Source organism: Equus przewalskii, chromosome 23 (assembly GCF_037783145.1).
Source record: "Equus przewalskii isolate Varuska chromosome 23, EquPr2, whole genome shotgun sequence".
In the NCBI taxonomy this organism is placed as follows: domain Eukaryota; kingdom Metazoa; phylum Chordata; class Mammalia; order Perissodactyla; family Equidae; genus Equus; species Equus przewalskii.
The window spans coordinates 13,255,537-13,281,863 of record NC_091853.1 but is presented as its reverse complement, the minus strand read 5'-3'; the positions used below and the strand labels follow the sequence as shown (position 1 = coordinate 13,281,863).

The following is a 26,327-nucleotide window of genomic DNA, read 5'->3' as shown; positions in this document are numbered from 1 at the left end:
AAACAGAAGAGTAAGAAACACTTCTCAACTCATTCTAAGAGGCCAGTATTACCCCAATATCAAAACCAAAGATATTACAAAACAAAACAAAACTACATAATCAATATGCCTCATGAACATCAATGCAAAAATTCTAAACAAAAATTTAACCAATTGAATTGAGCAATACATGAAAGAGATAATATATCATGATGAAGTGGTGTTTATCCTGGGAATGCAAGGTTAGTTTAACATTCAATTCAAAAATTAATCAGTGTAATTCACCATATTGAAAGACTAAAAAAGAAAACTTATACGACCAACTCAGTAGATGCCAAAAAAAAAAAGGATTTGATAAAATCCAACATTCATTTCTGACTTAAAAATATTTTTTAAGCAAATGGAATAAAAATGAACTTCTTCAAATTGACAAAGGGCAACTTTGGAAAACCTACAGCTAGCATCATACTTAAAGATGACAGAAAAAATACTTTTCCCCTAAGACGGATCAAGGCAAGGATGTCTGCTCTTACCACTTTTATTCAACCTGGTACTAGAGAGTCTAGTCAATGCAATAAGGCAAGAGAAAGAAATAAAGACATACACATTGGAAAGGAAGAAATAAAATTGTCCCTATCTGCAGATGACATGATTGTGCACAGAGAAAATTCTAAGGAAACTGAAAACAAAACAAAACAAACTTCTTAGAGGAATAAGTGAATTCAGCTAGGTACAGGATATAAGATCAATATATTTTTAAAAATGTATTATAATTATATATTAGCAATGAGTAATCAGAAATTGAAATAAGAAAAGAATATCATTTCTAAGAGTACCAAAATATGAAATCCTTAGGGATAAACCTGACAAAAGATGGATTAAACTTTGTTGAAAGAAATAAAGAAGGACTTACATAAATTAAGACATATATTATGTTCACAGATCCAAAGATTCAATATTGTTAAGATGTCAATTCTTCACAAATTAATCAATAGATAAAATGTAATAATAATCAAATCCCAGCAGGCTTTTGTGGAGAAATTGATAAGGTAACTCTAAAAATTTCACATATGGAAAGCAAAAGAGCTAGAAGAGCCTGAGCAATCTTGAAAAAGAAGAACAAATTTGGAGGATTTATACTACCTGATTCCAAAACTTATTATAAAACTACAGAAATCAAGACAGTTTGATAATGGTGACAATGTTGACAAACAGATCAACAGAACACAATAGAATGTCCAGAATAATACCCACACATACACTGTCAATGGATTTTCAACAAAGATGCAAAGGCATCTTAATAGAAAAAGGATAGCCTCTTCAGCAAATGGTGCTAAAACGATTGGCTATCCAAATGCCAAGAAATAAATTTCAATCCACACCTGGCACCATACATGGAAAAAATTAACTCAAAATGAATCACAGACCTGAATATAAAGCCTAAAACTATAAAATTTCTGAGAGAGAATCTTTGTGATGTTATTAAACCAAGATTTCCTTAGACACAACACCAAAAGCAAGCTCTAGACAACAAAAAACAATGATAGATTGAACTTCATCAAAATTCAGAATTCCCTCTCTTTGAAAAATATTGTTAAGAGAAGGAAAGACAAGCCACAAACTGAGAGAAAATATTTGTAAATCATATATCTGATAAAGGACTTGTAGCCAGACCAAGACGTCTCAAACTCAATAATGAGAAAACAAACAAACCAATAATAAATGGGTCAAAGATTTGAACAGACATTTCACATTTTTTCATAAATAGTTTATTAATTTTATTTCACTTGTAACTGTTCAAATATCTCAATTATCTACTAACCAAATTACAAGACAATTGAAAAATATTTTTGCATTGTTTTCCATTTTATTGAGATATAATTGACATATAATATTGTATAAATTTAAGGTGTACAACATAATGTGATGTGATATATATACATATTGCAAAATGAATACCACAATAAATTTAGTTAACATCCATCACCTCACACGGTTACTTTTTTTTTTTCTTGTGAAGAGAACTTTTAAGATCTACTCTCTTAGCAACTTTCAAATATACATTTCACCAAAGGAGATATATGGGTGACAAATAAGCCCATGAAAAGATGTTCAACATCGTCGGTCATTAGGAAATGCAAATTAAAACCACAATGGCATACCACCACCTACCTATTAGAAGGTCTAAAATTGAAAAGACTGACCATATCAAGTGTTGGTGAGGACATGAAGCAAGGGGAACTCTCATACACTGCTGGCATAAGTGTCAAATGGTTTAACCACTTTGGAAGACAGTTTGACAGTTTCTTAAAAAGTTAAACACACACTTACCATATTACTCAGCCATTTCATTCCTAGATATTTACTTAAGAGAAAGGAAAGCAATGCATATGTACATGAATATGCATGGACGCTTTATTTGTAATAATTGAAAACTAGAAACAATTCAAATGCCCATTAACAGAGAATGGATAGATAAATGGTGTGTGTCCACACAATGAAGTACTATTGAACACTAAAAAGCACAGACTTTGGATAAAAGCAATAATATGCGTGAATCTTGAAAGAATTATGCTTAGTTAGACACAAAAGTGTACATTCTGTATATCAATTCTTGAAAATGAAAAATAATCTTCACTGTTAGAAAGCGGACCAGGCATTGCCTGGGGACAGCATGAGGCTGGAAGGAGAGATTACAAAGGGGTACAAGGAAACTTTGAGTGTTGAGTACGTTCCTTTTTTACCATAGTGATCATTTTACAGGTGTAAGCATATTTTAGAAATTATCAAATTGTGCACTTGAAATATGTGCTGTTTCTTGTAAATCAATTAAACCTAAAAAGTTGCTTAAAAAAAATAAGACAAAACAAACTAAGGGGAAGACAGAGTCATTACCTTCATCTTCTGCAGCTCACGGAGTTCCTTCCTAGGATTTTTTTTAGAGCGACTTGCGATACTCAGAGCCATGGCTGTTACCATCCCTCTGCAACAACTGGGGGAAAAAGCGCGCACACACACATATACAGCATGACCCATTTATCGGTGGTTCCTCTTCTAGGTGTTTTAAATCCAGATACAGTGAAAGTTTATCATAATAATTAAGCTAATGACTCACCAAGGAGAATAATTTGACTCTTTCTCAGTTTCTCACCCTTGCCTTCTTCCTGCCCTCCATTCCTCTTACTTTTGACCACTGGTAACATTGAATGGAGATGAAGGGGAAAGTTGGCTGGATTGTAAAAACTGCTTCCTGAATTTGCAGTAATCATAGTGACAGTATGCTTCCTAGTTAAAAAATTACAATTTTTTGGAACTTATCTTTATTTGATGGGAATCTCTTAGCTTTTCAGATATAAGGGATTTTTCTTTTTTTTTTAAGGGATGTTTTGGTTGGTGTTTAGTGAAACATACAAAAATATACATTCAGCTTTGCACGGAATTACACAGGAAACTACAAGCTTCTTTATAAATGCCCCCCAGTATGGGCAAAAGTACAAGATGTACCTTATTGATGCAAGTAAAAGAGTCTTTTTGTTTCTTACTAATTCTCACTCCCACACCTGTACTCACTTCCCATCCTGCCCATACTAACATTGTTTTCAAAAGAATTCTAAAGCCATTGGGAAAACACCAAAATCTCATATTCCAACTGGACAGTGTTAAAGCCAGTTGAAAAACTGAACTAGTATTTCTTCCAAGGTTTTAAAATAATCTCTTATTGCTGCTACTTAACTGCCCTTCTCACCTCTGCTTTATGTCACATTTAATCTTCGAAAGGAAGTAATAAAATAACCAGATAGTTTCACCTGCTCAAATAGCTGGAGTATTGGGACAACTTTCTTGCCAGTGCAATCGCATCTAGCTCCAACTCTGCAACTCCTATATCACGTTTTTCAGCACATTCCTCCTCCACATTTGGGAGAGTGTCTTGGTCAGTAAAGTCAGGTACCATTAAAATCAGAAAATTTACCATCCACTGGATCATAGATATATGCAATTCATCCATCTGTTAAAAAATGATTGTAATACAAATGACCCATTTTAAATAAATTGAACCATAAAAACCATAGCAAATTTAAAAATAGAAATTATCATACCTGTGTCCAATTTTCGACAACACTATCATTCTTTTTTCTTTTTTCTTTTTTTTGGCTGATGAAGTTTTGCCCTGAGCTAACACCTGTGCCAATCTTCCTCTATTTTGTATGTGGGTCACCGGTGCAGCATGGCCACCAACGAGCGGTATAGGTCCAAACCTGGGCCGCCAGAGCAGAGCACGCCAAACATTTTTTTTTTTTTTTTGAGGAAGATTAGCCCTGAGCTAACTACTGCCAGTCCTCCTCTTTTTTTGCTGAGGAAGTCTGGCCCTGAGCTAACATCTGTGCCCATCTTCCTCTACTTTATATGTGGGATGCCTAGCACAGCATGGCGTGCCAAGCAGTGCCATGTCCGCACCCAGGATCCCAACCGGCGAACTCCGGGCCACCAAGAAGCGGAACATGAGCACTTACCCGCTGCACTACCAGGCTGACCCGTGAGTGTGCCAAACTTAACCACTAGGCCACAGGCCGGCCCCAACACTATCATGCTTAATGAAATCAAATCATCACTACTCAGCTAGTGTAACCTTATTTTCTTTTGGTCACTATACTATATTAAACTATCCACTTCCTCTTTTTCAGCTTGATCAAGGGTATTAACCCATTAAAGCCACAGTTCTCATATTGTGCAGCAAGGCACTCCAAGGTTCTGCAGTTAAGGAGGCCATGGGATTTTAAACTCTTGAGGGAAATAAGAGTGATATGCAACACCTGTCAGAGTCAGCATGAGCTTGACATAGTTCACAGTTTCAACACTAGATGCACTATGTCACTTTTTTTTTTTTGGTCAGGAAGATTGGCCCTGAGCTAATATCTGTTGCCAATCTTTCTCTGTTTTGTGAGGGATGCTGCCACAGCATGGTCCACACCCAAGATCCGAAACTGCGAACCCCAGGCCACTGAAGTGGAGTATGCGAACTTAACCACTACGCCTCCGGGCAAGCCCCTGTATATGTTTAATAAAGTAAAAAACAGGTCAATAGAGTAATTCTTGCATGTAAGTTAGAAATAGTAACTTAGAAATGACTTGCTCAAACATTTTTTGCTGATAGAGGTACATGATAAAAAAAAATGTTTGCAGATGGCTGTTTTAGACTGCCAGGCAGCACAGATCAGATGGAGGAAGGGTATAAAGGGAAAACAAAGCAAAACTAGAGGGAAAAAGATGAATCAGAAAGGAAAATGAAGAGTGGGTGAAAAAGGGGCAAACTTCTCCATTTTTAAATACTTGTACCAGTTAAGATGGATGGATATACAGAGTTCCTCAAGGAATTTATAATCTTGCAAATTTTCTACACAGTTTAATTATATTATAATAATGTAGTGTTAAAATAGAAGTATACAAAGGCAATTTCAAAATAATCCTATATTATAAAAATTGAATTCCATAATACAAAAATTGAGTATATGATTCCATGGAGATACATGCCCAATGGTAAACTGAGTATTTTCCCAAAGAAGGGGCTAATGTAGCAATACTGTAAGACACCAACAATGCTGCGATGTTCTTCCTTACTTCATTCAACACGTGTGTGTTGAGTCTCCCTATGTGACGGGCACTCTGCTACCCTTTTTCTTCTTAATTTTGGCTGTCTTCCAAGTCATAGAAATTTCTCCTAAGCCTGAGGATCCCCTGGATCCAGACTTCTTAATATATTTGCTCCTCAACTCTTGGTGCCTATTTGCTTACAACATGCTCATAGACTGATAGAATCCAATGCTTCATAAGTAGTATTTTCATATAACGTGATGCTCTCTGCCTTTCAAATGCCTAATCTAAGCAATATTGAAATTAATTAAATTCACTTTATCAATTTTGTAAGATCAAGAATTTGCATATTAACTTTACTTATAATAAGAGATTCCTGCGTAAATTAATTAAGACAAGGAGGTGGGAGTAAACATGACAAACTAATAAACTAAGACATCCTTTGGAAATCATTATTTCATGTTATGCTGGTTAAAAGTCCACAGGTTCAGTTCTTCAGAAATGCGGAACAATTCTATTTGTTCTAATAATTATAGACCAGTAGTATTGTGGCATCTTATCTTTCCTCCTAGTAACATGTTTCTGTCATCCTTTGGCTAGTCAGGGCACCAACATAAATCCTTAAAATGGTCACATCTCAGATTAATGCAATTAAGGGAAAAAAAATCAGTATACTGAGTCAAGATAATTAGAACTCAAAAACTTTGATCATCTCTGAAACTTCATCCCAGAGGCAGAAACATACTGCGTTTAAAAGTCCACTGCAAATCATTTGAGTCATTATATGATACAAGTTCCAATTTTGCCCTCCCAACTTCCTGCTTCAATTGAATAGGCATGACCTGGTTTTTCCCCGAACAAAACGCCCAGCCAAGGCAAAATATAACCTCACAAGTCCCTACGTGTACATACGTGGCGCTGAAGTTCAATGTTACCATTGTTAATCTCATTGCCTATCTTCAAAAGCCACTGTTGAATCATGTTATAGATATTTTCTTGGAGTACCCTGAAGGAAAAGTCAAGTAAAATAAAGATCAGTCACTTACTTAGAGTATGAAAGTAACTATCGGCTAAAAGAAAGGGTTTCATTTGTCTGGGCCTAGTAAATTTAGGTGTGGACAATTGTTTGAGAACTCAGGGAAAGGTGAGTCAAAGCCTTGAATGATCCGGTATAATGGCTTACTCACTGACATAGCCTTCCTAACCGCAGGTAGGAGGCAACTGGCATGACGCACTTTGGACAACACGGATCTCACCTTCAGTGTTGGCTCTCCACCATAAAAACTCACACTCACACCCCTTACGTTCACTTCTGGACTGGTGAGACCACAAAGTGAGAAGAAGGAATTTTAAAGTTCTCTCAAGAGATCAGCTTCCAACATGACAGTATGAAGAGCAAAGCTGACCTACTCCCCAGTGAAACTGGTGAAAATTATTTCTTAAAAAAACACTGAAAGCCTCTGGAAATGGTCCAAAGGACAAACAGCAACTGAAGAAACATCTATTCAAGACAATCTATGAAGATTCGGTAAGAAAGTCAAGAGTCTGCAGTATCTGAACCAAGACTCCTCCTGCTCTCCCCTCCGCTCAGCGAGGCAGAAACTCCAGTCTAGACCGCTGCAGCCAAGAACATAGGGTTCCCTCAGCCCCCAGTCAGATGGCTTCCTTCCGGAGAGGAACAGGATGGCAAGGTTTCCTGTCTGACCCCAGCTACCTGTTGCTGAGTCTAGGCACTGGGAAAATGCAGTTGAGAAGTGGGGATTCCCTTCTTCTACCCGGCAGAGTGCTAAGGGAACTTACGAGCCAGAATCCATGTCTATGTACTGTGGAACAGTACCAATAATGTTCAACAGTGCATCCAACTGAGATTTCATTTCATTAATTTTTCCATTAATTCCCTCCCATTCTTCAAGAAGCATTTCAGGAAACACCAGGAGGTTTTCCAACTTGAAAGAACAGGATTCAAGAGAGCTAATCAAACTTGGAAGAATTTTTGAGATACCTAGGAAAGTGAGAAAAGTATTAACTTCTAGAAGTATTTGTAAGTCTATTTCAATAATAAATTATAAAATATTAATGAGCAGGGGCATATATTTTTTCATCTTTTTATTATCCTAGAGCTTGCCTAGCAGAGAATCTTGAAAAGAGGAGTTCCTAAATAAATGTGTAGTGAATAAACACCGTATCATTCATGCTTTTCTGACTGATGGACTATTTCTTTGATAAGAGTTTATACTCGAAGTTTTATGTCTTCTCAGCTGAGAACCAAATGCATTAAACCCAGAAACTATAAGCTACAGTTTTCTGTAAAAGGCATTAATTCACTTTGTCATTCTGTTAAGAAGACAATGACAATAAAAAGCTTCTTCATGATTATAGGATAGTAAATAACAGAACTGACAACAGACATAGTTCTTGAGCCATTTTTCAGGTCATTGTTCAGGTTTTCACAAAGTTTATAGTTTTAGTCTGAACAAGATTAAGTCTGGATCCTACTCTTTGACTGATTCACTGTAAGATCATGGCAAAATACCGTCTCTATACCTTTGTCTTATCTCATTTGCAAAAGAAGAAATGAAAATGCTCCCATCTCAGAGATATATAAAGAGAAATAATTAAAAAGCAAACTTTTTCTTGTCCTTAATGAAAATATTTTCACTGCCTTCATCAGTAAACTCTGATATCTTAGGAGTACTCAAAATGGTCTGTTCATATCACTATCATTCATCATTTTGACTTTCTCATTTATTTTAAACCATTTACTACTTTCTTTTTTCTCTGCCCACTATATATTCTCATGGGTAAGTATTGACATTTTATCTATATCTACACTACTGCTGCTGCAGATAATTAAGATTGTGTTTTCCCATCTACAGTAGTTTCATGTTGAACAACAGTGCCAGTTAATGGATCGGGTTGCCTGGAACACTTTACTGGGAAGGATTCTTACGTAACACGTGACACAGTGAGTGAAAGTGCTTGGACGGGTTTTTAATGTCTCCCACAGGTTTGGGAGGATGGATTTTCAATATCTCCCATGGCAAACTGAGATATCTGGTCACCCTACTGGAGGGATAATATTGAAGTTCAAAATCTGCTAAGGAGTAGAGGTAAACACATCAGACTTTCACTTGGGACTCCTGAACCCTTGAGGGCTGCATCTTAGAAATAAGGGTGGAGCAGAAATAGACCAGCCCTCACAAAGCCTGAAGCCATACTTCACTTCAGCTCAGTCCCTGTTTGGATTAAAACGATCTGCCCTTACCCTAAATGACCTGCCAGAAGAAAAAAGTAAAGTCATTCTTGTGAAATATAGCACCATTCAGAGTCTCAAATTATCTCTAGAAATTCTCACACACGATGTCCAGTATCAATCAGAAACAGTCAGGGATAGGAAAAGAATTGACTCAAAACCAAGACAAAATACAGATAATAAAAAAAGACCTACAGGAGAACCAGATATTATTGAACCAGACACAAGACTTTAAGATTAACTGTGATTAAAATTTTTAAGTTATTAAGTGACAAGATGGAGAATTTCAGCAGAGAACTAGAAACTCTAAAAGTTCATAAAATTCTAGAACTGAGAAAAGCAATAATTGAAATTAAAAATTCAGTGCATGTTTAATATTGGATTAGACCATGTAAAGTACTGAAAGAAAATTGCTGCCAAATCAGAATTCTATACAACACAGATAAAAGATCATTTAAACAAAAAAAGGAAAATAAAAACAAAGAGAAATCACCAGCAGATCCAAATTATAGGAAATGCTAAAGAGAGTTCTCCAGGGAGAAAGAAAATTGTGTCAGATAGACAAATGCAAATGTAGGAACGTGGTCATATATGAATAAAAAGGTCTTAATCTCCAAATTCACAAAAGGGAAAGACTGCTTGTTCTTTGACAATAGACTCAAGCCATAAGCAAATAATCACAAAATCAGCTTAAACTTTCTTCCACTCATCAGGAACAGCCTCTCATGAGTACCTGGCCTCTGAACATCAACCCATCCAAGTCCTCTTCAAATCGCTTGCATTTTCTTTTGAACTGTCCTTTGGACCCCAATTTTTCTTGTTTTATTACTTCATTACTGTTAAGTCATAATTTTATTTACTTTTCTATGCATACACGTCTGATTTTACATGAATGTCACTGGATTATACATTTGACAAAGCGGGTATACAGGGAACATACTTTAACATAATAAAGGTCATATACGACAAGCCCACAGCTAACATCATATTCAATGATAAAAAGCTGAAAACTTTTCCTCTATGATCAGGAACAAGACAAAGATGCCCACTCTCGCTAGTTTTATTCAACAGAGTATTGGAAGTCCTAGCCACAGCAATTAGGCAAGAAAAAGAAATAAAAGGCATCCAAATCAGAAAGGAAGAAGTAAAACTGTCACTGTTTGCAGATGACATGATATTGCATTTAGAAAACCCTAAAGACTCCACCAAAAAACTCTTGGAACTAATAAACCAATTCAGTAAAATCGGAGGATACAAAATCAACATACAAAAATCTGTTGTATTTCTGTACACTAATAATGAACTATCAGAAAGAGAAGTTAAGAAAACAATCCCATTTACAATCACATCAAAAAGAATAAAAGACCTAGGAACAAATTCAACCAAGATGGTGAAAGACCTGTACACTGAAAACTATAAGACAATGATGAAAGAAATTGAAGCAGACAGAAATAAATGGAAAGATATTCCATGCTCATGGATTGGAAGAATTAATATTGTTAAAATGTCCATATTACCCAAAGCAATCTATAGATTCAATGCAATCTCTATTAAAATTCCAATAGCATTTTTCACAGAAATAGAACAAACAATCTTAAAAAACCAATCTGATTAAAAAATGGACAGAGGATCTGAGTGGACATTTTTCCAAAGGAGACATACAGATGGTCAACAGGTACATAAAAAGGTGTTCAACATCACTAATCTCAGGGAAATGCAAATCAAAACCACAATGAGATATCATCTCACACCTGTTAGAATGGCTACTATCAGAAAGACAAGAGATAAGTGTTGGTGAGGACTTGGAAGAAAAGGTACCCTGTGTGCAGTGTTGGTAATGTAAATTGGTACAGCCACTATGAAAAACTGTATGGAAGTTCCTCAAAAAATTAAAAATAGAACTACCAGAGGATCCAGCAATTCTCCTTCTGGGTATTCATTTAGAGGAGACGAAATCACTATCTCAAAAAGATATCTACACACTCCCCCATTCATTGCAGCATTACTTACAATAGCCAAGACAACCGAAGTGTCTACAGACAGATGAATGGATAAAAAAGATACGGTAAATATGTACAATGGAATATTATTTAGCCGTAAAAAAGAAAATTCTGCTATTTGCAACAACATAGATGGACCCTGAGGGCATTGTGCTAAGTGAAATAAGTCAAATAGAGAAACACAAGTACTATGTGATCTCATTTATATGTGGAATCTAAAAAAACTGAACTCATAAGGACAGAGAGTAGAGTGGTGGTTGCCGGGGCAGGGGGAGGGTGAGTGCGGGGGAAATGAGTCAAGGTTAACAAAGGGTACTAACTTCCAGTTACAAGATAAATAAGTTCTGGGGACGTGATGCACAGCATGACTGTAGTGAACAATACTGTACTGTATACTTGAAAGTTGCTGAAAGAGTAAATCTTAAAAGTTTTCGTCACACAAAAAAATTGGTGACTGTGTGAGGTGATGGATGTGTTAACTAAAGTTATTGTGGTAATTATTTCACAATATATGCATATATCAAATTATACACCTTAAACTTATAAAATATTATACATCAATTATATCTCAATAAAGCTGGGGGGGATTTTAAAAAGAAATAGAAAGGAACTTTCTAAACTTGATTGCTAGAGACTGAATGTTTGTGTTTTCCTCAAATTCATTTGTTGAATCTTAACCTCCAATGTGATGGTATTTGAAGGTGGGGCCTTTGGAAAGTGACTATGTCATGAACGTGGAGCCCTCATGAACAGGATTAATGCCCTTATAAAAGAGACCCCAGAGAGCTCCTTTAACTCTTGCAACCATGTGAAGCCGCCATCTACGAGCCAGGAAGGGGCCTCACCAGAGGGCCTAATCTACCATTGCCTTGATTTTGGATTTCCTAGCCTTCAAAACTGTGAAAAATAAATTTATGTTGTTTATAAGCCACCAGTCTATGGTAGTTTGTCACAGCAGCTCAAACAGATTAAGACATTGATACAGAGCATCTATGAAAAACTCACAGCTAACATCATAATTTCCAACATTGTACTAGAGGTTCTAGCCAGGGAAATTAGGCCAGAAAAATAAATAAAGGGAATCCAGATTGGAAAAGAACAAGTAAAACAATCTCTATAAACAGATGGCATGATCTCGTAAACAGAAAATCTTAAGGAATCCACTAAAAACCTATTAGAACTAATAAATGAGTTCAACAAGTTGTCAGGATACAAAATCAATTGTATTTCTATACACATGCAATGAAGCACCCGAAAATAAAATTAAGAAAACAATTGCAGTCATAATGGTGTTGAAAAGAATATAATACAAAGGAAAATATTTAACAAAAGAAGTGCAAAACTTATTCTCAGAACACTACAAAACATTGTTGAAAGAAACTAAAGAAAATCTAAATAATTGGGGGAATCCCACGTTCATGGATTGAAAGATTTAACATTGTTAAGATGCCAATCTTCCCCAAACAGATCCATAGATGCAACACAATCCCTATCAAAATCCAAGCTTATGTCCTTGTAGAAATTAATAAGCTGTTTCTAAAATTAATATGGAATTGCAAGTGATCCAGAATAGCCAAAACAATCATGAAAAAGAATAAAGTAGGAGGACTCATACTTAATTTTGAAATTTACTGCAAAGCAACAGTAATCAAGACAGTGTGGTACTAGCACAAGGACAGACATATAGACCAATGGAATAGAATTGAGAGTCCAGAATTACACCCATACATCTATGGTCAGCTGATTTTTGACAAGGGTGCCAAGACCACTAAATGTGGAAAATATGGTCTTTTCAACAAATGCTGCTGGAATAATGGGATATCCACATGCAAAAGAATGAAGTTGGACCCTTACCTCACACCATATAAAAAAATTAACTCAAAATGGATCAAACACCGTAATCTGAGAGCAAAAACTATAAAAGTCTTAGAGGACTATATAGAGGAAACTTCATGACTTTGAATTTGGAAAAAGATTCATAGACATGACACCAAAAGCAAAAACAAAAAAAAGAAAAAAATAGGTAATCTGGACTTCATCAAAATTAAAAATTTTTGCATCTCAAAGGAAACCACCAAGAAAATGAAAAGGCAATCCACAGAATCAGAGAAAACATTTACAATTCATATATCTGAAAAGGTACTTGAATCTAGAATATATAAAGAACTCTTACAACCCAATAATAGAAAGACAAATAATGCAATCAAAACATGGACAGGGGTTGCCCCGTGGCCGAGTGGTTAAGTTCGCATGCTCTGCTTCAGCGGCCCAGGGTTTCCATGGTTCAGATCCTGGGTGCCGACATGGCGTCACTCATCAGGCCATGTTGAGGCAGCATCCCAAATGCCACAACTAGAGGGACCCACAACTAAGATATACAACTATGTACTGGGGGGATTTGGGGAGAAAAAGGAAAAGAAAAAAGAAGAAGATTGGCAACAGTTGTTAGCTCAGGTGCCAATCTTTACAAAAATAAAAAAATAAAAATAAAACATGGACAAGGGTCTGTATAGACATTTCTCCAAAAGATTAAATACAAATGCCTAATAAGGCTTAAAAAGATGCTCAACATCATTAGTGATCAGGAAAACACAAATAAATCAAAACCACAATGAGATACTATTTCACACCCACAAGTATAGCTAGAATTAAAAAGTCAGATAACAAGGATTGGCAAAAATGTGGAGAAATCAGAACCCTCATACACTGCTGGTGGGTATATAAAATGATGCAGCCTCTTTGAAAACAGTGTGACAGTCCTCAAGAAATTAAATACAGAGCTACCACATGATCAGCAATTCTAATTCTGGGTATATACCTAAGAGAAATGAAAATTTATGTCCACACAGAAATGTGTAAGCAAATGTTTATATCAGCATTATTCACAATAGCCAAAAAGTGGAAACAACCCAAACGTCCATCAACAGATAAAATGATAAACAAAATGTGATATATACATACAATGGAATATTATCTGCCATAAAAATGAAGCAAGTACTGATACGTGCTGAAACATAGATGAACCTTTTAAACATTATGCTAAGTGAAAGGTCAGTCACAAAAGATCAGATACTATATGATTCTATTCATATGAAAGTCCAGAATAGAGAAATCTATAGAGAAAAGAGTAGACTTAAGACTGGGGTGGGGACAGGGGGGATAAAAGAGTGACAGCTAAAAGGTACAAGGTTTCTTTTGATGAAAATATTCTAAAACTGACTGTGGTGATGGTTGCCCACATCTGTGAATATAATAAAAATGATCGAATTGTACACTTTAAGTAGGTGAAATATATTGCGCTTGAATTATATCTCAATAAATTGATGCTCAATGCTTTATTTTTCTTGATTTTTAAAACTATATGCATGTGTTATTTTGATTTTAAATATTAATTGTATTAAAAATAATAATTACTGTTGAAATTCTTTACGTCAAGCAATCTACTCATTAGTGTTTTTTTCTTACCGTTATCCCCATTTATTCTTATTTTAAATTCTTTGTAGAGTCTTTCTATGCTTTTCGCAATTTCCTCCATGTACTGTCGCTCTGGTGGCATCTCCCCCTCCATACTTTTATGGCGACCAAATATCCCAAGCCCAATATCCATCCAGTTTTCCTGTAAGTGTTTAATAATCTTGAGAGAATCGTATTTTGACACTAGATGATCCCCAGTAAACTTGTCTTTATCTTCATGCAGCATCTAGAGGGTAAAGGGGGGTAAGGAGATCAGCACGTTATTCACTACTGACTTCATCAAAGTCTACCGATCTTTATTCCCCAGGGACTCCCGATCATTTTAGAGTTGTATATCCTATTATTATTTGTTAAGACCATTTCTTCTTGAAATATGTGACATACATTTTTAAAATTAAAGTGAATTTAAGTTAATTTTGATACTCTATAAGATAACCTACGGTTTACCAGGATGAAAATCATTATATTAAATTGTATGTGGGTAAAAAATTAGGGAGAGGCAATTAAGTCCCAGAGAGCTGAGCAAGTTTAATTACTACTTGCTTTGGTAGGGATATAATATATCTGTTTACATCATCCCCACTAGACGGGGAAAGTTCCTAGAATGCATAGGTTGTGTTTTATTAACGTTTTACTTGTCTGTCTAACCCCAAGCCCAAGTCCTATACATATCAATAAACATTTGTGGAAAAAATAAGGTGCAGTTATACATAAAACTTGCCGTTATTTGTGACTCAGATAATGGAACCAATCGCGCACTCTTCAGCAAGAGTAATCAGTACAGGGAAGTGACGCAGCAGAGCAGCTAAGAGTAAGGATTTTGGAGATGGAGAGACCTGGACTCAAATTCCGACTCAGTCACTTACCATTTATTGATAACTTAGGCAAGTTACTTAACATTTCTGAGCTTCAATTTCCGCATCTGTAAGATGAGGATTATAAAACCTGCATCAAGTGGCTGCCACGAGGACTAAGTAAGATAATGTACACACAGCACCTTCAGCCTGATGGAGTAAGTGCTTAATGAATAAGAGTTATTATTATTCCTACTAAATACAGAAGCATGACTTTTTTTTCAGTTTTATCTATGCAGTGTCAGAATTGCCAGATAAACAGTAAAAAGTCACTAAACTAGCCATATTGTATATAGGACAACAAACACCTTCAATCTTGAGAATATTCTGCTCGAGTCATTCTGAAAGCAAAGCAGCGGCTTCCTGGGATCTGGATGAGATTTCATCAGGTCATGAATTTGATACTCACTTTGGAGGTATTTCAATATCTTATATATTTTCCTTTGTATAACGTGATAGCAATTTGATTAATGAAACCTATTTTCAAAGCTCTAACCCTTTAAAAAGATGTTATTAATAAACAAACAAAATGTGGTAAATACATAGAATGGAATATTATTCAGCCTTAAAAAGGAAGGAAATTCTGACACATGCTATACCATGGGTGAAACTTGAGGACGTTATGCTGAAGGAAATAAGTAACAGAAGGACAAATTCTATACCATTCCATTTACATGAGGTGCCTAGAGCAGCCAAATTCACAGAGACAGAAAGCAGAACGGTGGTCGCCAGGGGCCAGGGCAGGGACTGGGAAGTTATTATTTAACGGGGACAGAGTTTCTGTTCAACAAGATGAAAAAGCTCTGGACATGGATAGTGATGACGCCTGCAACGCAATGTGACTGTACTTAATGCCACTGAACTGCACACTTAAAAAGGGTTAAAATGATCAATTTTATCTTGCATATATTATACCATAATTTTTTTAAAAGTTGTTATTAATTTTAAAAGTCCGATTGGTCCTAAGACAAAAGCCGCGTACAGGAGAGGCACAAAGGATCCTTATATCTGATAAGGAGATGAGAGAATCAGAACTACCCTCACTGCCACCCAAGTGTCTTTTCCCAATTGTTTTCTGGCAGCCTAACTTTATTTGACCCAAAATCTAAAATAGAACTGAAAATAAAATATTTAAACATATTTTTAAAGCCCTTGCCGTTTTCCTTGTCTTTCATATGCTTAGCACGGCATTTTTAAAGGATGAGAGGTGACTCAGTTATAGGTGAGGAGCGGCAAGTTGACAAATCAGCATTTTGATTGCCAAGCTGTTTATTAGAAAGTCTCACCTTTTGCCATTGCTTGAAGTCTGGAATGACTGATCCGTGTATACTTCCTTTACGAGGGGATAAAATGTCTGTTGCACTGAAAGAAGGAAAAAGAGCAAGAGCTGGGTCTCAGAACAAGGTATAACCAAAGAAAATCATGAATCCATACACTATGTAACAATTAATATTATGTTTCTCTTTAATGATTCGCAAGAATGCCTTCCAGGTTCAGCCCCTCTCCTCATAGGCATTCATTTTTAAATTTACAAATATAAATATAAATTCAGACTCTTATCAGACCTGACTAACCAAGTTACTGGGTCAGAGGCCATGACAGTATTACAAAAGGTGGTCTCTGGTCTTCAGCTTCCAAAACTAGATCATCATAAGAATAATTCCTGTTGAATACTGTTGCCAAAACAATATATAAATAGAAAGGAAGCCTAATGAATAATTAAGTCTCAATATTTAGGTCAGGAGCCCCAATTTCTGGTAAGAGAGAGTTTCCTTTGTTATGTCTGAAGTTCAGAAGGAGAAAGCTCTTGATAAAGAAGGGCCTGTAGAGAAAGGGAGAAGAGAACCTCTACCACCTGTGCTCCCTCCCAGCTAAGAGGCAACAAACAGTAGAAACGGGCGACGGCAGCAGCAACCAGCTCGGATGTGTACCAGCTTCAGCCTTCAGAACTTCCAAATCTACTAATTGGGAAAATTCTTAGAAGATATGAAAAACTGAAAGCATTGTTCTCAATCTGAAACGGAAATGATACCTAAATGTGTTTCTGCACCAGACAGAGCATCTTAAAGTTTTTAAAAACCTTAGAAATTATTGTGTCCAGCCTGCATTCAAAGTACAGATTCCCACTAAGCTTGCCTTTCACTCAGTCACCTGGCCTCGACTTAACTATTTTATAGGCAGCCTCTTCCATTGTCAGATTTGTCTAATTGTTACAAAGTATGATATCCAATCCAAATCAGTCTCCTTATAACTGCCACCCAGCGATTCCACTTCTCTGCATGTGTACCATGCTACAGAATTTGCAAATGGATCCAGATATTCAAGTTTGCCAACAGTAATGACATAAGTTGACGATTTTACAAAGAGACGAAAGAAAAGAAAAACAGCTGGAGTTAAATGGAGGCAGCAGCAGCTGGGTATAGGGAGCAGGACGGACTAAGAGATAATTAGCACTAGAAACCACAAGACCATTCAAGGTCTTAGTAGGATTGGTCTTGTGGTGCCCTTGTAAGGGCTGCTGGTTATCTCACCAAAATCAATGTTAATGAAGAAGAATCAGACCGAGTTATCAGGCATGACACAGTATAATCAGAAAAACAAGATTCCCAGAGACCCACTTATTTCTGAAGAATTGCTGCCATTTGACAAGGCCATCCTTAACAAATTGCAGTGTCTCCCTTGTAGAGTCTTCATTTTGTTCCAATTCCTGTTTAAATTTATTCACTGAGTTTCTCCATTTCTGTGTCAACTTATGCAACAGTGCAAGGTCTGCAGTGTCCTAGATAAAAGAGATGGAATCAAACCATTTATTCATTTAATCATGTAACAAATACTTATTAGCATATACCAGACCGTTCTTAATATTGTAATACTAGAGACATCCACAGAAAATGGATCAAAAAATCGAAAAGATTTATTCCTCTTTCAAAATATCATCAGTGACCCTACTACATGGTCCCTCTGGTGGTGGATTTTTCCATGGTACATAAAGTACTAGGAACAAGATTTTTCCTTTGCAGCTTGAGCCTAACTTCCCCATAGGACTTTCATGTGAGGGAATGCAGTACACTGGAAAAAAACAGGAGTTTCAAAGCCAGAAAGAACCAAATGTGAATCGTAGCCATTTACAGGCTGTGAAACCTTGGGGGATGTTATTTAACCTGAGATTAATTTTTCTTATCCATGAAATAAATACCCTAATATATATCCCACAGGATTGTTATAAAAATTAAATGGAAAGATTAGTGTAAATGGTTTGACTCTAGAAACACACTAAATGCCACTTCCCTCCTTTTCAATCTAGTGTGCTCACTGAATTTTCCCATAAAATTGCATAGAATGCACCAATAATGCAACTATTTCAATGAGCACAGCTACTTACATTTTTTTAGTTTAAGCACTAATAAACAGAAGGATAACTATAAATAACATTCGCAGTATTATTAACTTAGATAAATTGCTTAAACTGGTTTAATTAGGATAGAAGACAAACACAAAAAAGTAAGGCTTTGTGTGTGTGTGTGTGTGTGTGTGTGTGTGTATTTGTGTGTGTGTGAGGAAGATTGGTCCTGGGCTAACATCTGTTGCCAATCTTCCTCTTTTTGCTTGAGAAAGATTGTTGCTGCGCTAACATCTGTGCCAGTCTTCCTCTATTGTGAATATAGGATGCTGCCACAGCATGGCCTGATGAATGGTGTGTAGGTCCTCACCCAGGATCCGAACCTGCAAACCCTGGGCCACCAAAGTGTAGCGCGCAAACTTGACCACTACGCCACTGCACTGGTCCCAAGAAGTGAGAGCCTTTATTCACATTTCCCTAGATTTTTCATTCTGCCCACAATAAAGCACAAATGTAAAACTATATTTAAAATTTAATCTATAAATTTAGCAAAGGCTTCCTATAGTCTTAACCCTCAAAAACTGGAGTCTCTTTTCCCATAACTTAAATGAACTGAGCTTTACCTTGGTTGACAGCAGTATGATGAAATGCTTAGCATATTTATTCCAGCCTTTTTCATTGAGGTAAAGTCTTTTAGCCAATATGACTCTATTTCTTTCAATTACCTATTTTAAAAAATTACTAAAATTAGGAACCTAAAACATTATCAAACCACTGTAATTTATTAAACCCAAACCAATTTCACATATCAATTTTTCATTCAATCATTAACTCAATCACAATTTCTTATTTAAATCATGAACTAACCTGAATTGTAAATTCGTGTTTCTAAAACTACTGAATTAGAACCACAGTGAAGTGTAGTACACAGCAGAGGGTCTCAAACAATTCGATCTCAAACCCCTTTACACTTTTAAAAATTATTGTGGACTCCAAAGAGCTTTTGTTTATATGCATTGTATCTATTGATATTTACTGTATTGGAAATTAAAACCGAAATTATTTAAAATATGTTTTTGTTAGTTCACTTAAACATAACATTAATAAACCCAGGATATGTTAACATAAATAGTATTATTATGAAAAAATAACTATATTTTCCAAAACAAAAAATAATTAGTAAAAAGAGCACCATTGTTTGACATTTTTTACAAATCTTTTTAATGTTTGCCTTAATAGAATAGAGCTGGAGTCTCATATTTGCTTCTGCCTTCAATCTGTTGCAATATCCCATTATCATGTAACTTCAAGAAAAATCCACTGTGCACTCATGTGAGAATGAGAGTGAAAAGGGCAAACAACATCTTAGTATTACGATGCAACTAGTTTCGATCTCATGCAAGGATCTCATGGACACCCAGGGGGTCTTTGGACCATACTTTGAGAACCACTGATGTATTGAATCAACTACATAGTCATTCAATGAATGTGTTCTAGACACTGTACATATAGCCGTGAACAAAAGAAACAAAGTCCTTATTTTCAGGGAGTTGACATTCTAGCTGTCATTTCTTGTGGGAAGGGACATTAGGGATGGCCTAACACAGAGCCCCATCGATTCAAGCTTTGCTTGTTCAGAAACCTCTACCAGGCATCAGTTCTCTCCTGTTTACTTCTCGAGCGAGGGAACTCACTTGTCTTCTTTTTTTCTTCTACTGAGCATACCTAACTCCCAGATTTGCTTCTTACATATTTACTGTCGTGATTGTTGCCTCTGGACAAGCCAATGTCCCTTTTAAAATCTGCACCAGGATGGAATATTGGATCCTAGATGAGGTCTGACCATTCCAGAGGAAAATGGTACAAAAATTTGAATCTGTTGAGGGTCATAATTTGCTGATAATACTATAAGTCCCAGGTGTGAGAATAGGCAACCAACTAGCAAACATTTCAGAAAAATAGAATACTGTGGGATTTTGCTAGTTCTCTAAAGCATTACTATGATGGTCCACAGGCTGCCATATTTCAATTCATTTGTCATCTTGGATACCAACCTAATAGAACCAAAGAGAGATATCTAGTGATCCTAATACAGTTAGATTAGTTGAAAAAATAAGAACCACTTTTCTGAGTTTATTATTAGTATAATTCAAAGTAAAAAATTTTAACGTGTTCACAAACAACAGAGAAATAACTCTTGTTCATACTTCACAGGTTCTGTTGAAAAAAATAGCCTTTAATTGGGCAATAGCCAGGTCCCCAACAGAAAAGAATCAAAGGAAAAATATATAACTTTTCCTTTTCAAGGCCCATAATGGCTACATTATTCATCAATTAAACATACATCTTCATTTTTTAAATTTTTGTCTAGATTATTGAAAATAGCCAAGATATGGTAGCAACCGAAGTGTCCGTCAATAGATAAATGGAGGGGCGGCACCGTGCTGCAGCAGTTAAGTTCGCACATTCCGCTTCAGTGGCCCGGGGGTCGCCGGTTGGGATCCCAGGTGCGGACATGGCACCGCTTGGCACGCCATGCTGTGGTAGGTGTCCCACATACAAAGTAGAGGAAGATGGGCACGGATGTTAGCTCAGGGCCAGGCTTCCTCAGCAAAAAGAGGAGGATTGGCAGCAGTTAGCTCAGGGCTAATCTTCCTCAAAAAAAAATATAGATAAATGGATAAAGAAGATGTGGTACACATATACAATGAAATATTACTCAGCCATAAAAAAGAATAAAATCTTGCCATTTGCAACAATATGGATAGACCTAGAGGGTATTATGCTAAGTGAAATAAATCAGACAGAGAATGACACTGTATGATTTCACTTACATGTGGAATCTAAAAACCAAAACAAACAAATACAATAAAACAGAAACAGACTCATAGATGCAGAGAACAAACCAGTGGCTGCCAGAGGGGCTGGGGGTAAGCGGATGGGCAAAAAAGGAGAAGGGAATCAAGAAGTAAAGATTTCCAGTTATAAAATAAATAAATCACAGAGACATAATGTACAGCATCGGGAATATAGTTAATAATACGGTAATAACATTGTATGGTAACAGATGGTAACCAGACTTATATCTGGTTATATATATCTGGCATATAACATATATATATTATATCTGGCAGTGATATCTTCATAACATATAAAAATATCAAATCACTATGTTGTACACCTGAAACTAATATAATATTGTATGTCAATTATACTTCAATAAAAAGAAAGAAAGAAAATTGTAAAACGAAACTTGAGCCAAAAAAGAAGTCTGAGATATGATTCCAGATTAACCAACCTTTAGGGCCAAATCATATGTGGCTGAGCTCCAGATATCTCTTTCTGCCATTAGCTGTTTAATATCGCTCTCCATCCTTCCTCTTTGTAATGTATATAAGTCATGGTATTCTTCTACAATTCTAGAAGAAAAATTAAGAAACAGCTATATAGAGACATATTGTTTTTTAAGAAGTTTTGTTCTAAAACAGGCAATTTTTTCCTTTAAAACTCACCATAAAGTAATTACGATAAAATTGCTGGATAGATCAGCAACACTAATATACAGCAAAGTGGAAGTAAAAATATTCGCATTTCATTTTTAAATCTCACAAAAGTCTTAAAGTAAAAAGTTCAATATATTGTTCCCTGCTCTAAACACTTTTCATCATACTCTTTATTCACTAGAATTTTTACAAAATGGTATTCCAATGGTATAACAATACTATATCTAGTGAAAAATTCAGAATGCAAGTGGCAGTAATATAGTAGTTTTATTGTTAAGCTTTTTTCCCATAGAATTAGGATTCTCTATTAAAGGCACAAAGCCCAATAATTGTGAGCCACTATATTTTTAAATTATATATAATAAGATTTAAAGAAATTCTCTACCAACCAACCAAAAGCTTGAGTATAATTAAGTACCTTTTTATTATCTAGTTTTTCTTCATGTTTACCAGAACATGCCTTTTCCTTCTAACTTACGCTGAAGCTTCTCTTAGAATTAAAAGTCCTTCTAAGATTAAACACATACACGGAATTTCTAAAGTGACTGGCAGAATCTCACAAACCTTTTGGAACACTTTCTCCTACAGAATATTAACTTTGCTTTAAGAATTAAAGGCCAGTGATGTAAAATTCTCCTAATTTTGGTGAGAGCCAGGAACTACCAGCACTGGCTTCTGAAGCCTCCTTCTGTTTGGAGGCTCCCACTTGTTCAAAGCAACTGAGACAAAATTAATCACCCTACGTGTTACATGTCACACAGGTAAATACACATATAAAAATTCAACAAGCTATACCCTTAAGATATGTGCATTTTACCATCTGAAAATTAGACCTCGATTTTAAAAAGGGAATTAATGACCCTGCTTTGTAATAGCAAAAGAAAAAAATTCAGAAACAACCTCAATGTGCAACAACCAGGGATTGGCCAAATAAAATACATGATGAAGCTCTATGATGAAAACACGCTCAAGTGAATTCAAGATCATGTTCTCAATACTTTGGTACATGGGAAAATTTTTTGTGTTATAACATAAAACGAGAAAACCCAAATGATAAAATTATATCTTCAGTTTGATCTCATTTTCATAAAAAATACATAGAAAAAAGAAAAATATACCAAAATATTAATAGTAGTTAACTCTAAGAGACAGAATAATGGATGCTCCTTATTTCCTTATTTACGTTTCTGTATTTTCTAAATTTTCAATAAAATAATCAGTATTATTTAATAATAATAATCAGAATAAAGTATTACTAAAAATTTCTCATCACACACAAAAATGAACCATCCCCTTTCAGAACCATCAATTTTTAAAGAAAATAAGATTTCTTTCTCTCCTTCCTTCCCCTTCTCTCTGGATTTAGAAGATATTTTGTTCTTATAGTGGACATTAGCACAAAAGAAGTCCTAGTTTATTTTTTTAATTCATTGAACAAATATCTGTTTAGTGCCTACCATATGCCAGGTAGTGTTCAAAACTAAATAAACCAAAAAAACTTTTCCTTATAAAGTTTATTCAGAAGAGATAATAAACAAATAAAAAAGTTAAACAATATATTAAGTAGTGATAGTGCTATGGATAAAAATAAGTCTAGGGAAAGGGATCAAGAGTATGAAGTATATTGCCATTTTAAACAGGGGGATCAGGAAGGACCTTGCTCAGAAGATTTGAGCCAAGGTCTGAAGGAAGGAGGGAAGAAGCTCCACAGCTCTCTGGGGGAGAGGATTCCAGGCCCTGAAGTGGGAGCCTGGCTGGTGCATTCAAGGAAGGCACAAAGGTGAGCATGTCTACAATAAAGTAGGAGAACTCAGAGAAATTCTGGTAGGATTAGTCTTATAAACCATTTTTTTAAAGCATGGCCTTTTACCATAAGAGAGAGAGGTATTGAAGAATTTTGAGCAGAGAAATGATATTATTTGAGTCAAGTTTTAATAGATCACATTGGCTGGTGTGGGGAGAATAGACAGACTATAGTAGTGTAAAGGCAGAAGTAAAAAGGCCATTCTGAGGTTATTGTAATACCCAGGCAAGAGATGAAGATGGCAGTAGTGAAAGTCGTGAAGATTCTGCATATGTAATGAAACAAGAGTTGATAGAATTTGCTAATGGAGAGATGTGAGATGTGAGAGAAAGAAAGGGATCACGGACGATGCCAAGATTTTGGCTGGAGAAACTGGAAAGATGGAGTTGCCATTAATTGAAATGGGAAAAGAGTGTTGAAGGAGTAGGTTTAGGAGTAAAAACAGGAATTCAGTTTGGGAACCTTAGGCATCTAAGCAGAAATGTTAAGCCTGTTGAATATACAAGTCTGGAATTCAAGGAGAAGATTGAACCTGGAGATATAAATTTGTGTGTTGAGTATAGAGATGATGGTATTTAAAGCCTAGAAACTGAATGGATTCACTTAGGAAGTGAATATAGATAGAGGAAAGATCCAAAGAGTGAGCACTCCAATATTCAGAAATTGGTGAGATGAAAAGGAACCTGCAAGGGATACAAGTAAGAAGGAGCCAAAAGTAAAGTAGAAGGAAAACTAGGAGTATAATATGCTGAAAGTAAGGGTAACTGGTCAATTATGACAAATGCAGCTGGTAAATCAAGTTAAATGAGAATTGATAAGTGACCTTTGGATGTAGCAACATGAAAGTCACTGGTGCATGCAATGACAGGTGCCTTTTGGTGGAGTGGTCGAGGTGAAAGCCTGACTGGAGTGGGTTCAAGCGATAATGGGAGGACAGGAAATGGAGATAATGAGTACGAAGAAGTAAAACTTTTGAAGAAGTTTACTGTAAGGGGAGCAGAGAAATGGGGCCATAGCTAGCAGGGGATATGTGGTCCTAACAGACTTGGGAGCCTTTTTAGGGGTTTTTTTGGGTTGTTGTTTTTAAGATGGGAGTACTTATAGTATATTTGCATACTGATAGGACTAATCAGGTGGAGAGGGAAACATCAATGATACAGGAGAAAGGCGGAATATTTGCTGAAAATATCTTGACTAGGTAAGAGGAGATGTAACAGCATACACACGGAGAGACTGGCCTGAAAAAGGAGACAGTTCATCTCCAGTAAGAGAAGGAAGAGAGAAGGTGTGCGCACAGATGCAGGTGGGTGGGGAGACGCAGGGGTGAGAGACTGAGTTCTCTCCTGTTTGCTTCTACCTTTAAAAAGCAAGCTCACCAGCTCCGAAAGAAGGTGAAGAGCTATGTTAGAGGCATGAGGATAGAAGACAAAGTACAGAACAGCTATCTACTAAGACAAGAAGGTGAATCAACTACGGAAAACAGGAGTACTTCAGTGGGCAGAAAAGGATCAAGCTACCTCTCTCATTCCAGTAAGGAATAAAATAGAATAAAAGTAAATATATTTTGAATTCAGATCTTATATACATTGCGTTTTTCTCGACATTTAAAAAATATAGTTATTCTTCAACAAATTAAAAAAAAAAAAGCAGAGGACTATGCTGGATTCAAAGCGAAATAAAACAAGATGCAATATGTGGTCCTAGATTGGACACTAGTCTGGACAACCCAATGTGAAGTACATATTAGGAATAACTGAGAAAATCTGAATATGACCCAGGCAATTTATGAAGTGAAAATTTACTGAAATAGGTAGAGATTGTTGACTAAAAAAAAAAAACCAGGCTGTGTAATTATATATACAATACAATTTCGGTTTAAAAAATGCATGTGTGCACATGTACAAAGAAAAAAGGTCCACAAGAATACACATACACCGAGGTATTCACAGCAGTAATCTATGGGTGGTGAGATGGTGATATTATTTATTCACTTTTGCTTGTTTGTATTTTCTAATTTTCTTATAAGGCACATGTACTGCTTCTATGATAATATAATAATATTATTTCTAATTAATTAAATAAAAAAATTTAAATGCACTCAGATATATCTTTTGATATGTACCCAAGAGCTTCTAGTAATCAGAAGTCTAACAGAAAATGAAATAGAACAGAAGTCAGTAAAGCACGGCTTGCGGGTCAGATCCAGCCCATACTTGTTTTTTGTATAGTCCACCAGCTGAGAATTTTACATTTTTAATTTTTCACATCTATAATTTTACTTTTTATATTTTTTAATGGTTAAAAAAAAAGAAGAATTTTTTTATTGTCAATAATTTAGATTTTTTGGTAGGAGAAAATCCAAGGGGAAAAGTATCTTTGTTCAAATTCAGGGGGGCCATTCTAGTACCAGACACATTAGTATACCACTGAAAAACAGAAGGATTGCTTACTGTTTTCTCTGACTCCTTTAAGAACTGCTCTTGGAATTTTCTTTTGGCTTTAAAGTGGGGTCACTTGGATCTAGGCATTCT

At 35.8% G+C, this 26,327-nt stretch overlaps 1 protein-coding gene across 10 annotated transcripts in view; it reads right to left on the bottom strand.

Moving 5' to 3' along the window:
- AXDND1 (axonemal dynein light chain domain containing 1) overlaps positions 1 to 26,327 on the bottom strand; it is an 81,046-nt gene that overhangs the window by 25,526 nt on the left and 29,193 nt on the right. For 8 of the 10 annotated variants that reach the window (XM_008543497.2, XM_070591696.1, XM_070591695.1 and 5 more), the window contains 9 exons: positions 21,788 to 21,908; positions 19,113 to 19,214; positions 17,768 to 17,928; positions 16,436 to 16,511; positions 14,287 to 14,521; positions 7,369 to 7,570; positions 6,481 to 6,574; positions 3,786 to 3,985; positions 2,875 to 2,971 (listed from right to left, as the gene is read on the bottom strand). In XM_008543497.2, coding sequence (XP_008541719.2) covers positions 2,875 to 2,971; positions 3,786 to 3,985; positions 6,481 to 6,574; positions 7,369 to 7,570; positions 14,287 to 14,521; positions 16,436 to 16,511; positions 17,768 to 17,928; positions 19,113 to 19,214; positions 21,788 to 21,908 — 1,288 coding nt within the window. The remainder of the gene's footprint in view (positions 1 to 2,874; positions 2,972 to 3,785; positions 3,986 to 6,480; positions 6,575 to 7,368; positions 7,571 to 14,286; positions 14,522 to 16,435; positions 16,512 to 17,767; positions 17,929 to 19,112; positions 19,215 to 21,787; positions 21,909 to 26,327) is intronic. The other 2 variants (XM_070591690.1, XM_070591691.1) reach the window with 1 other exon arrangement.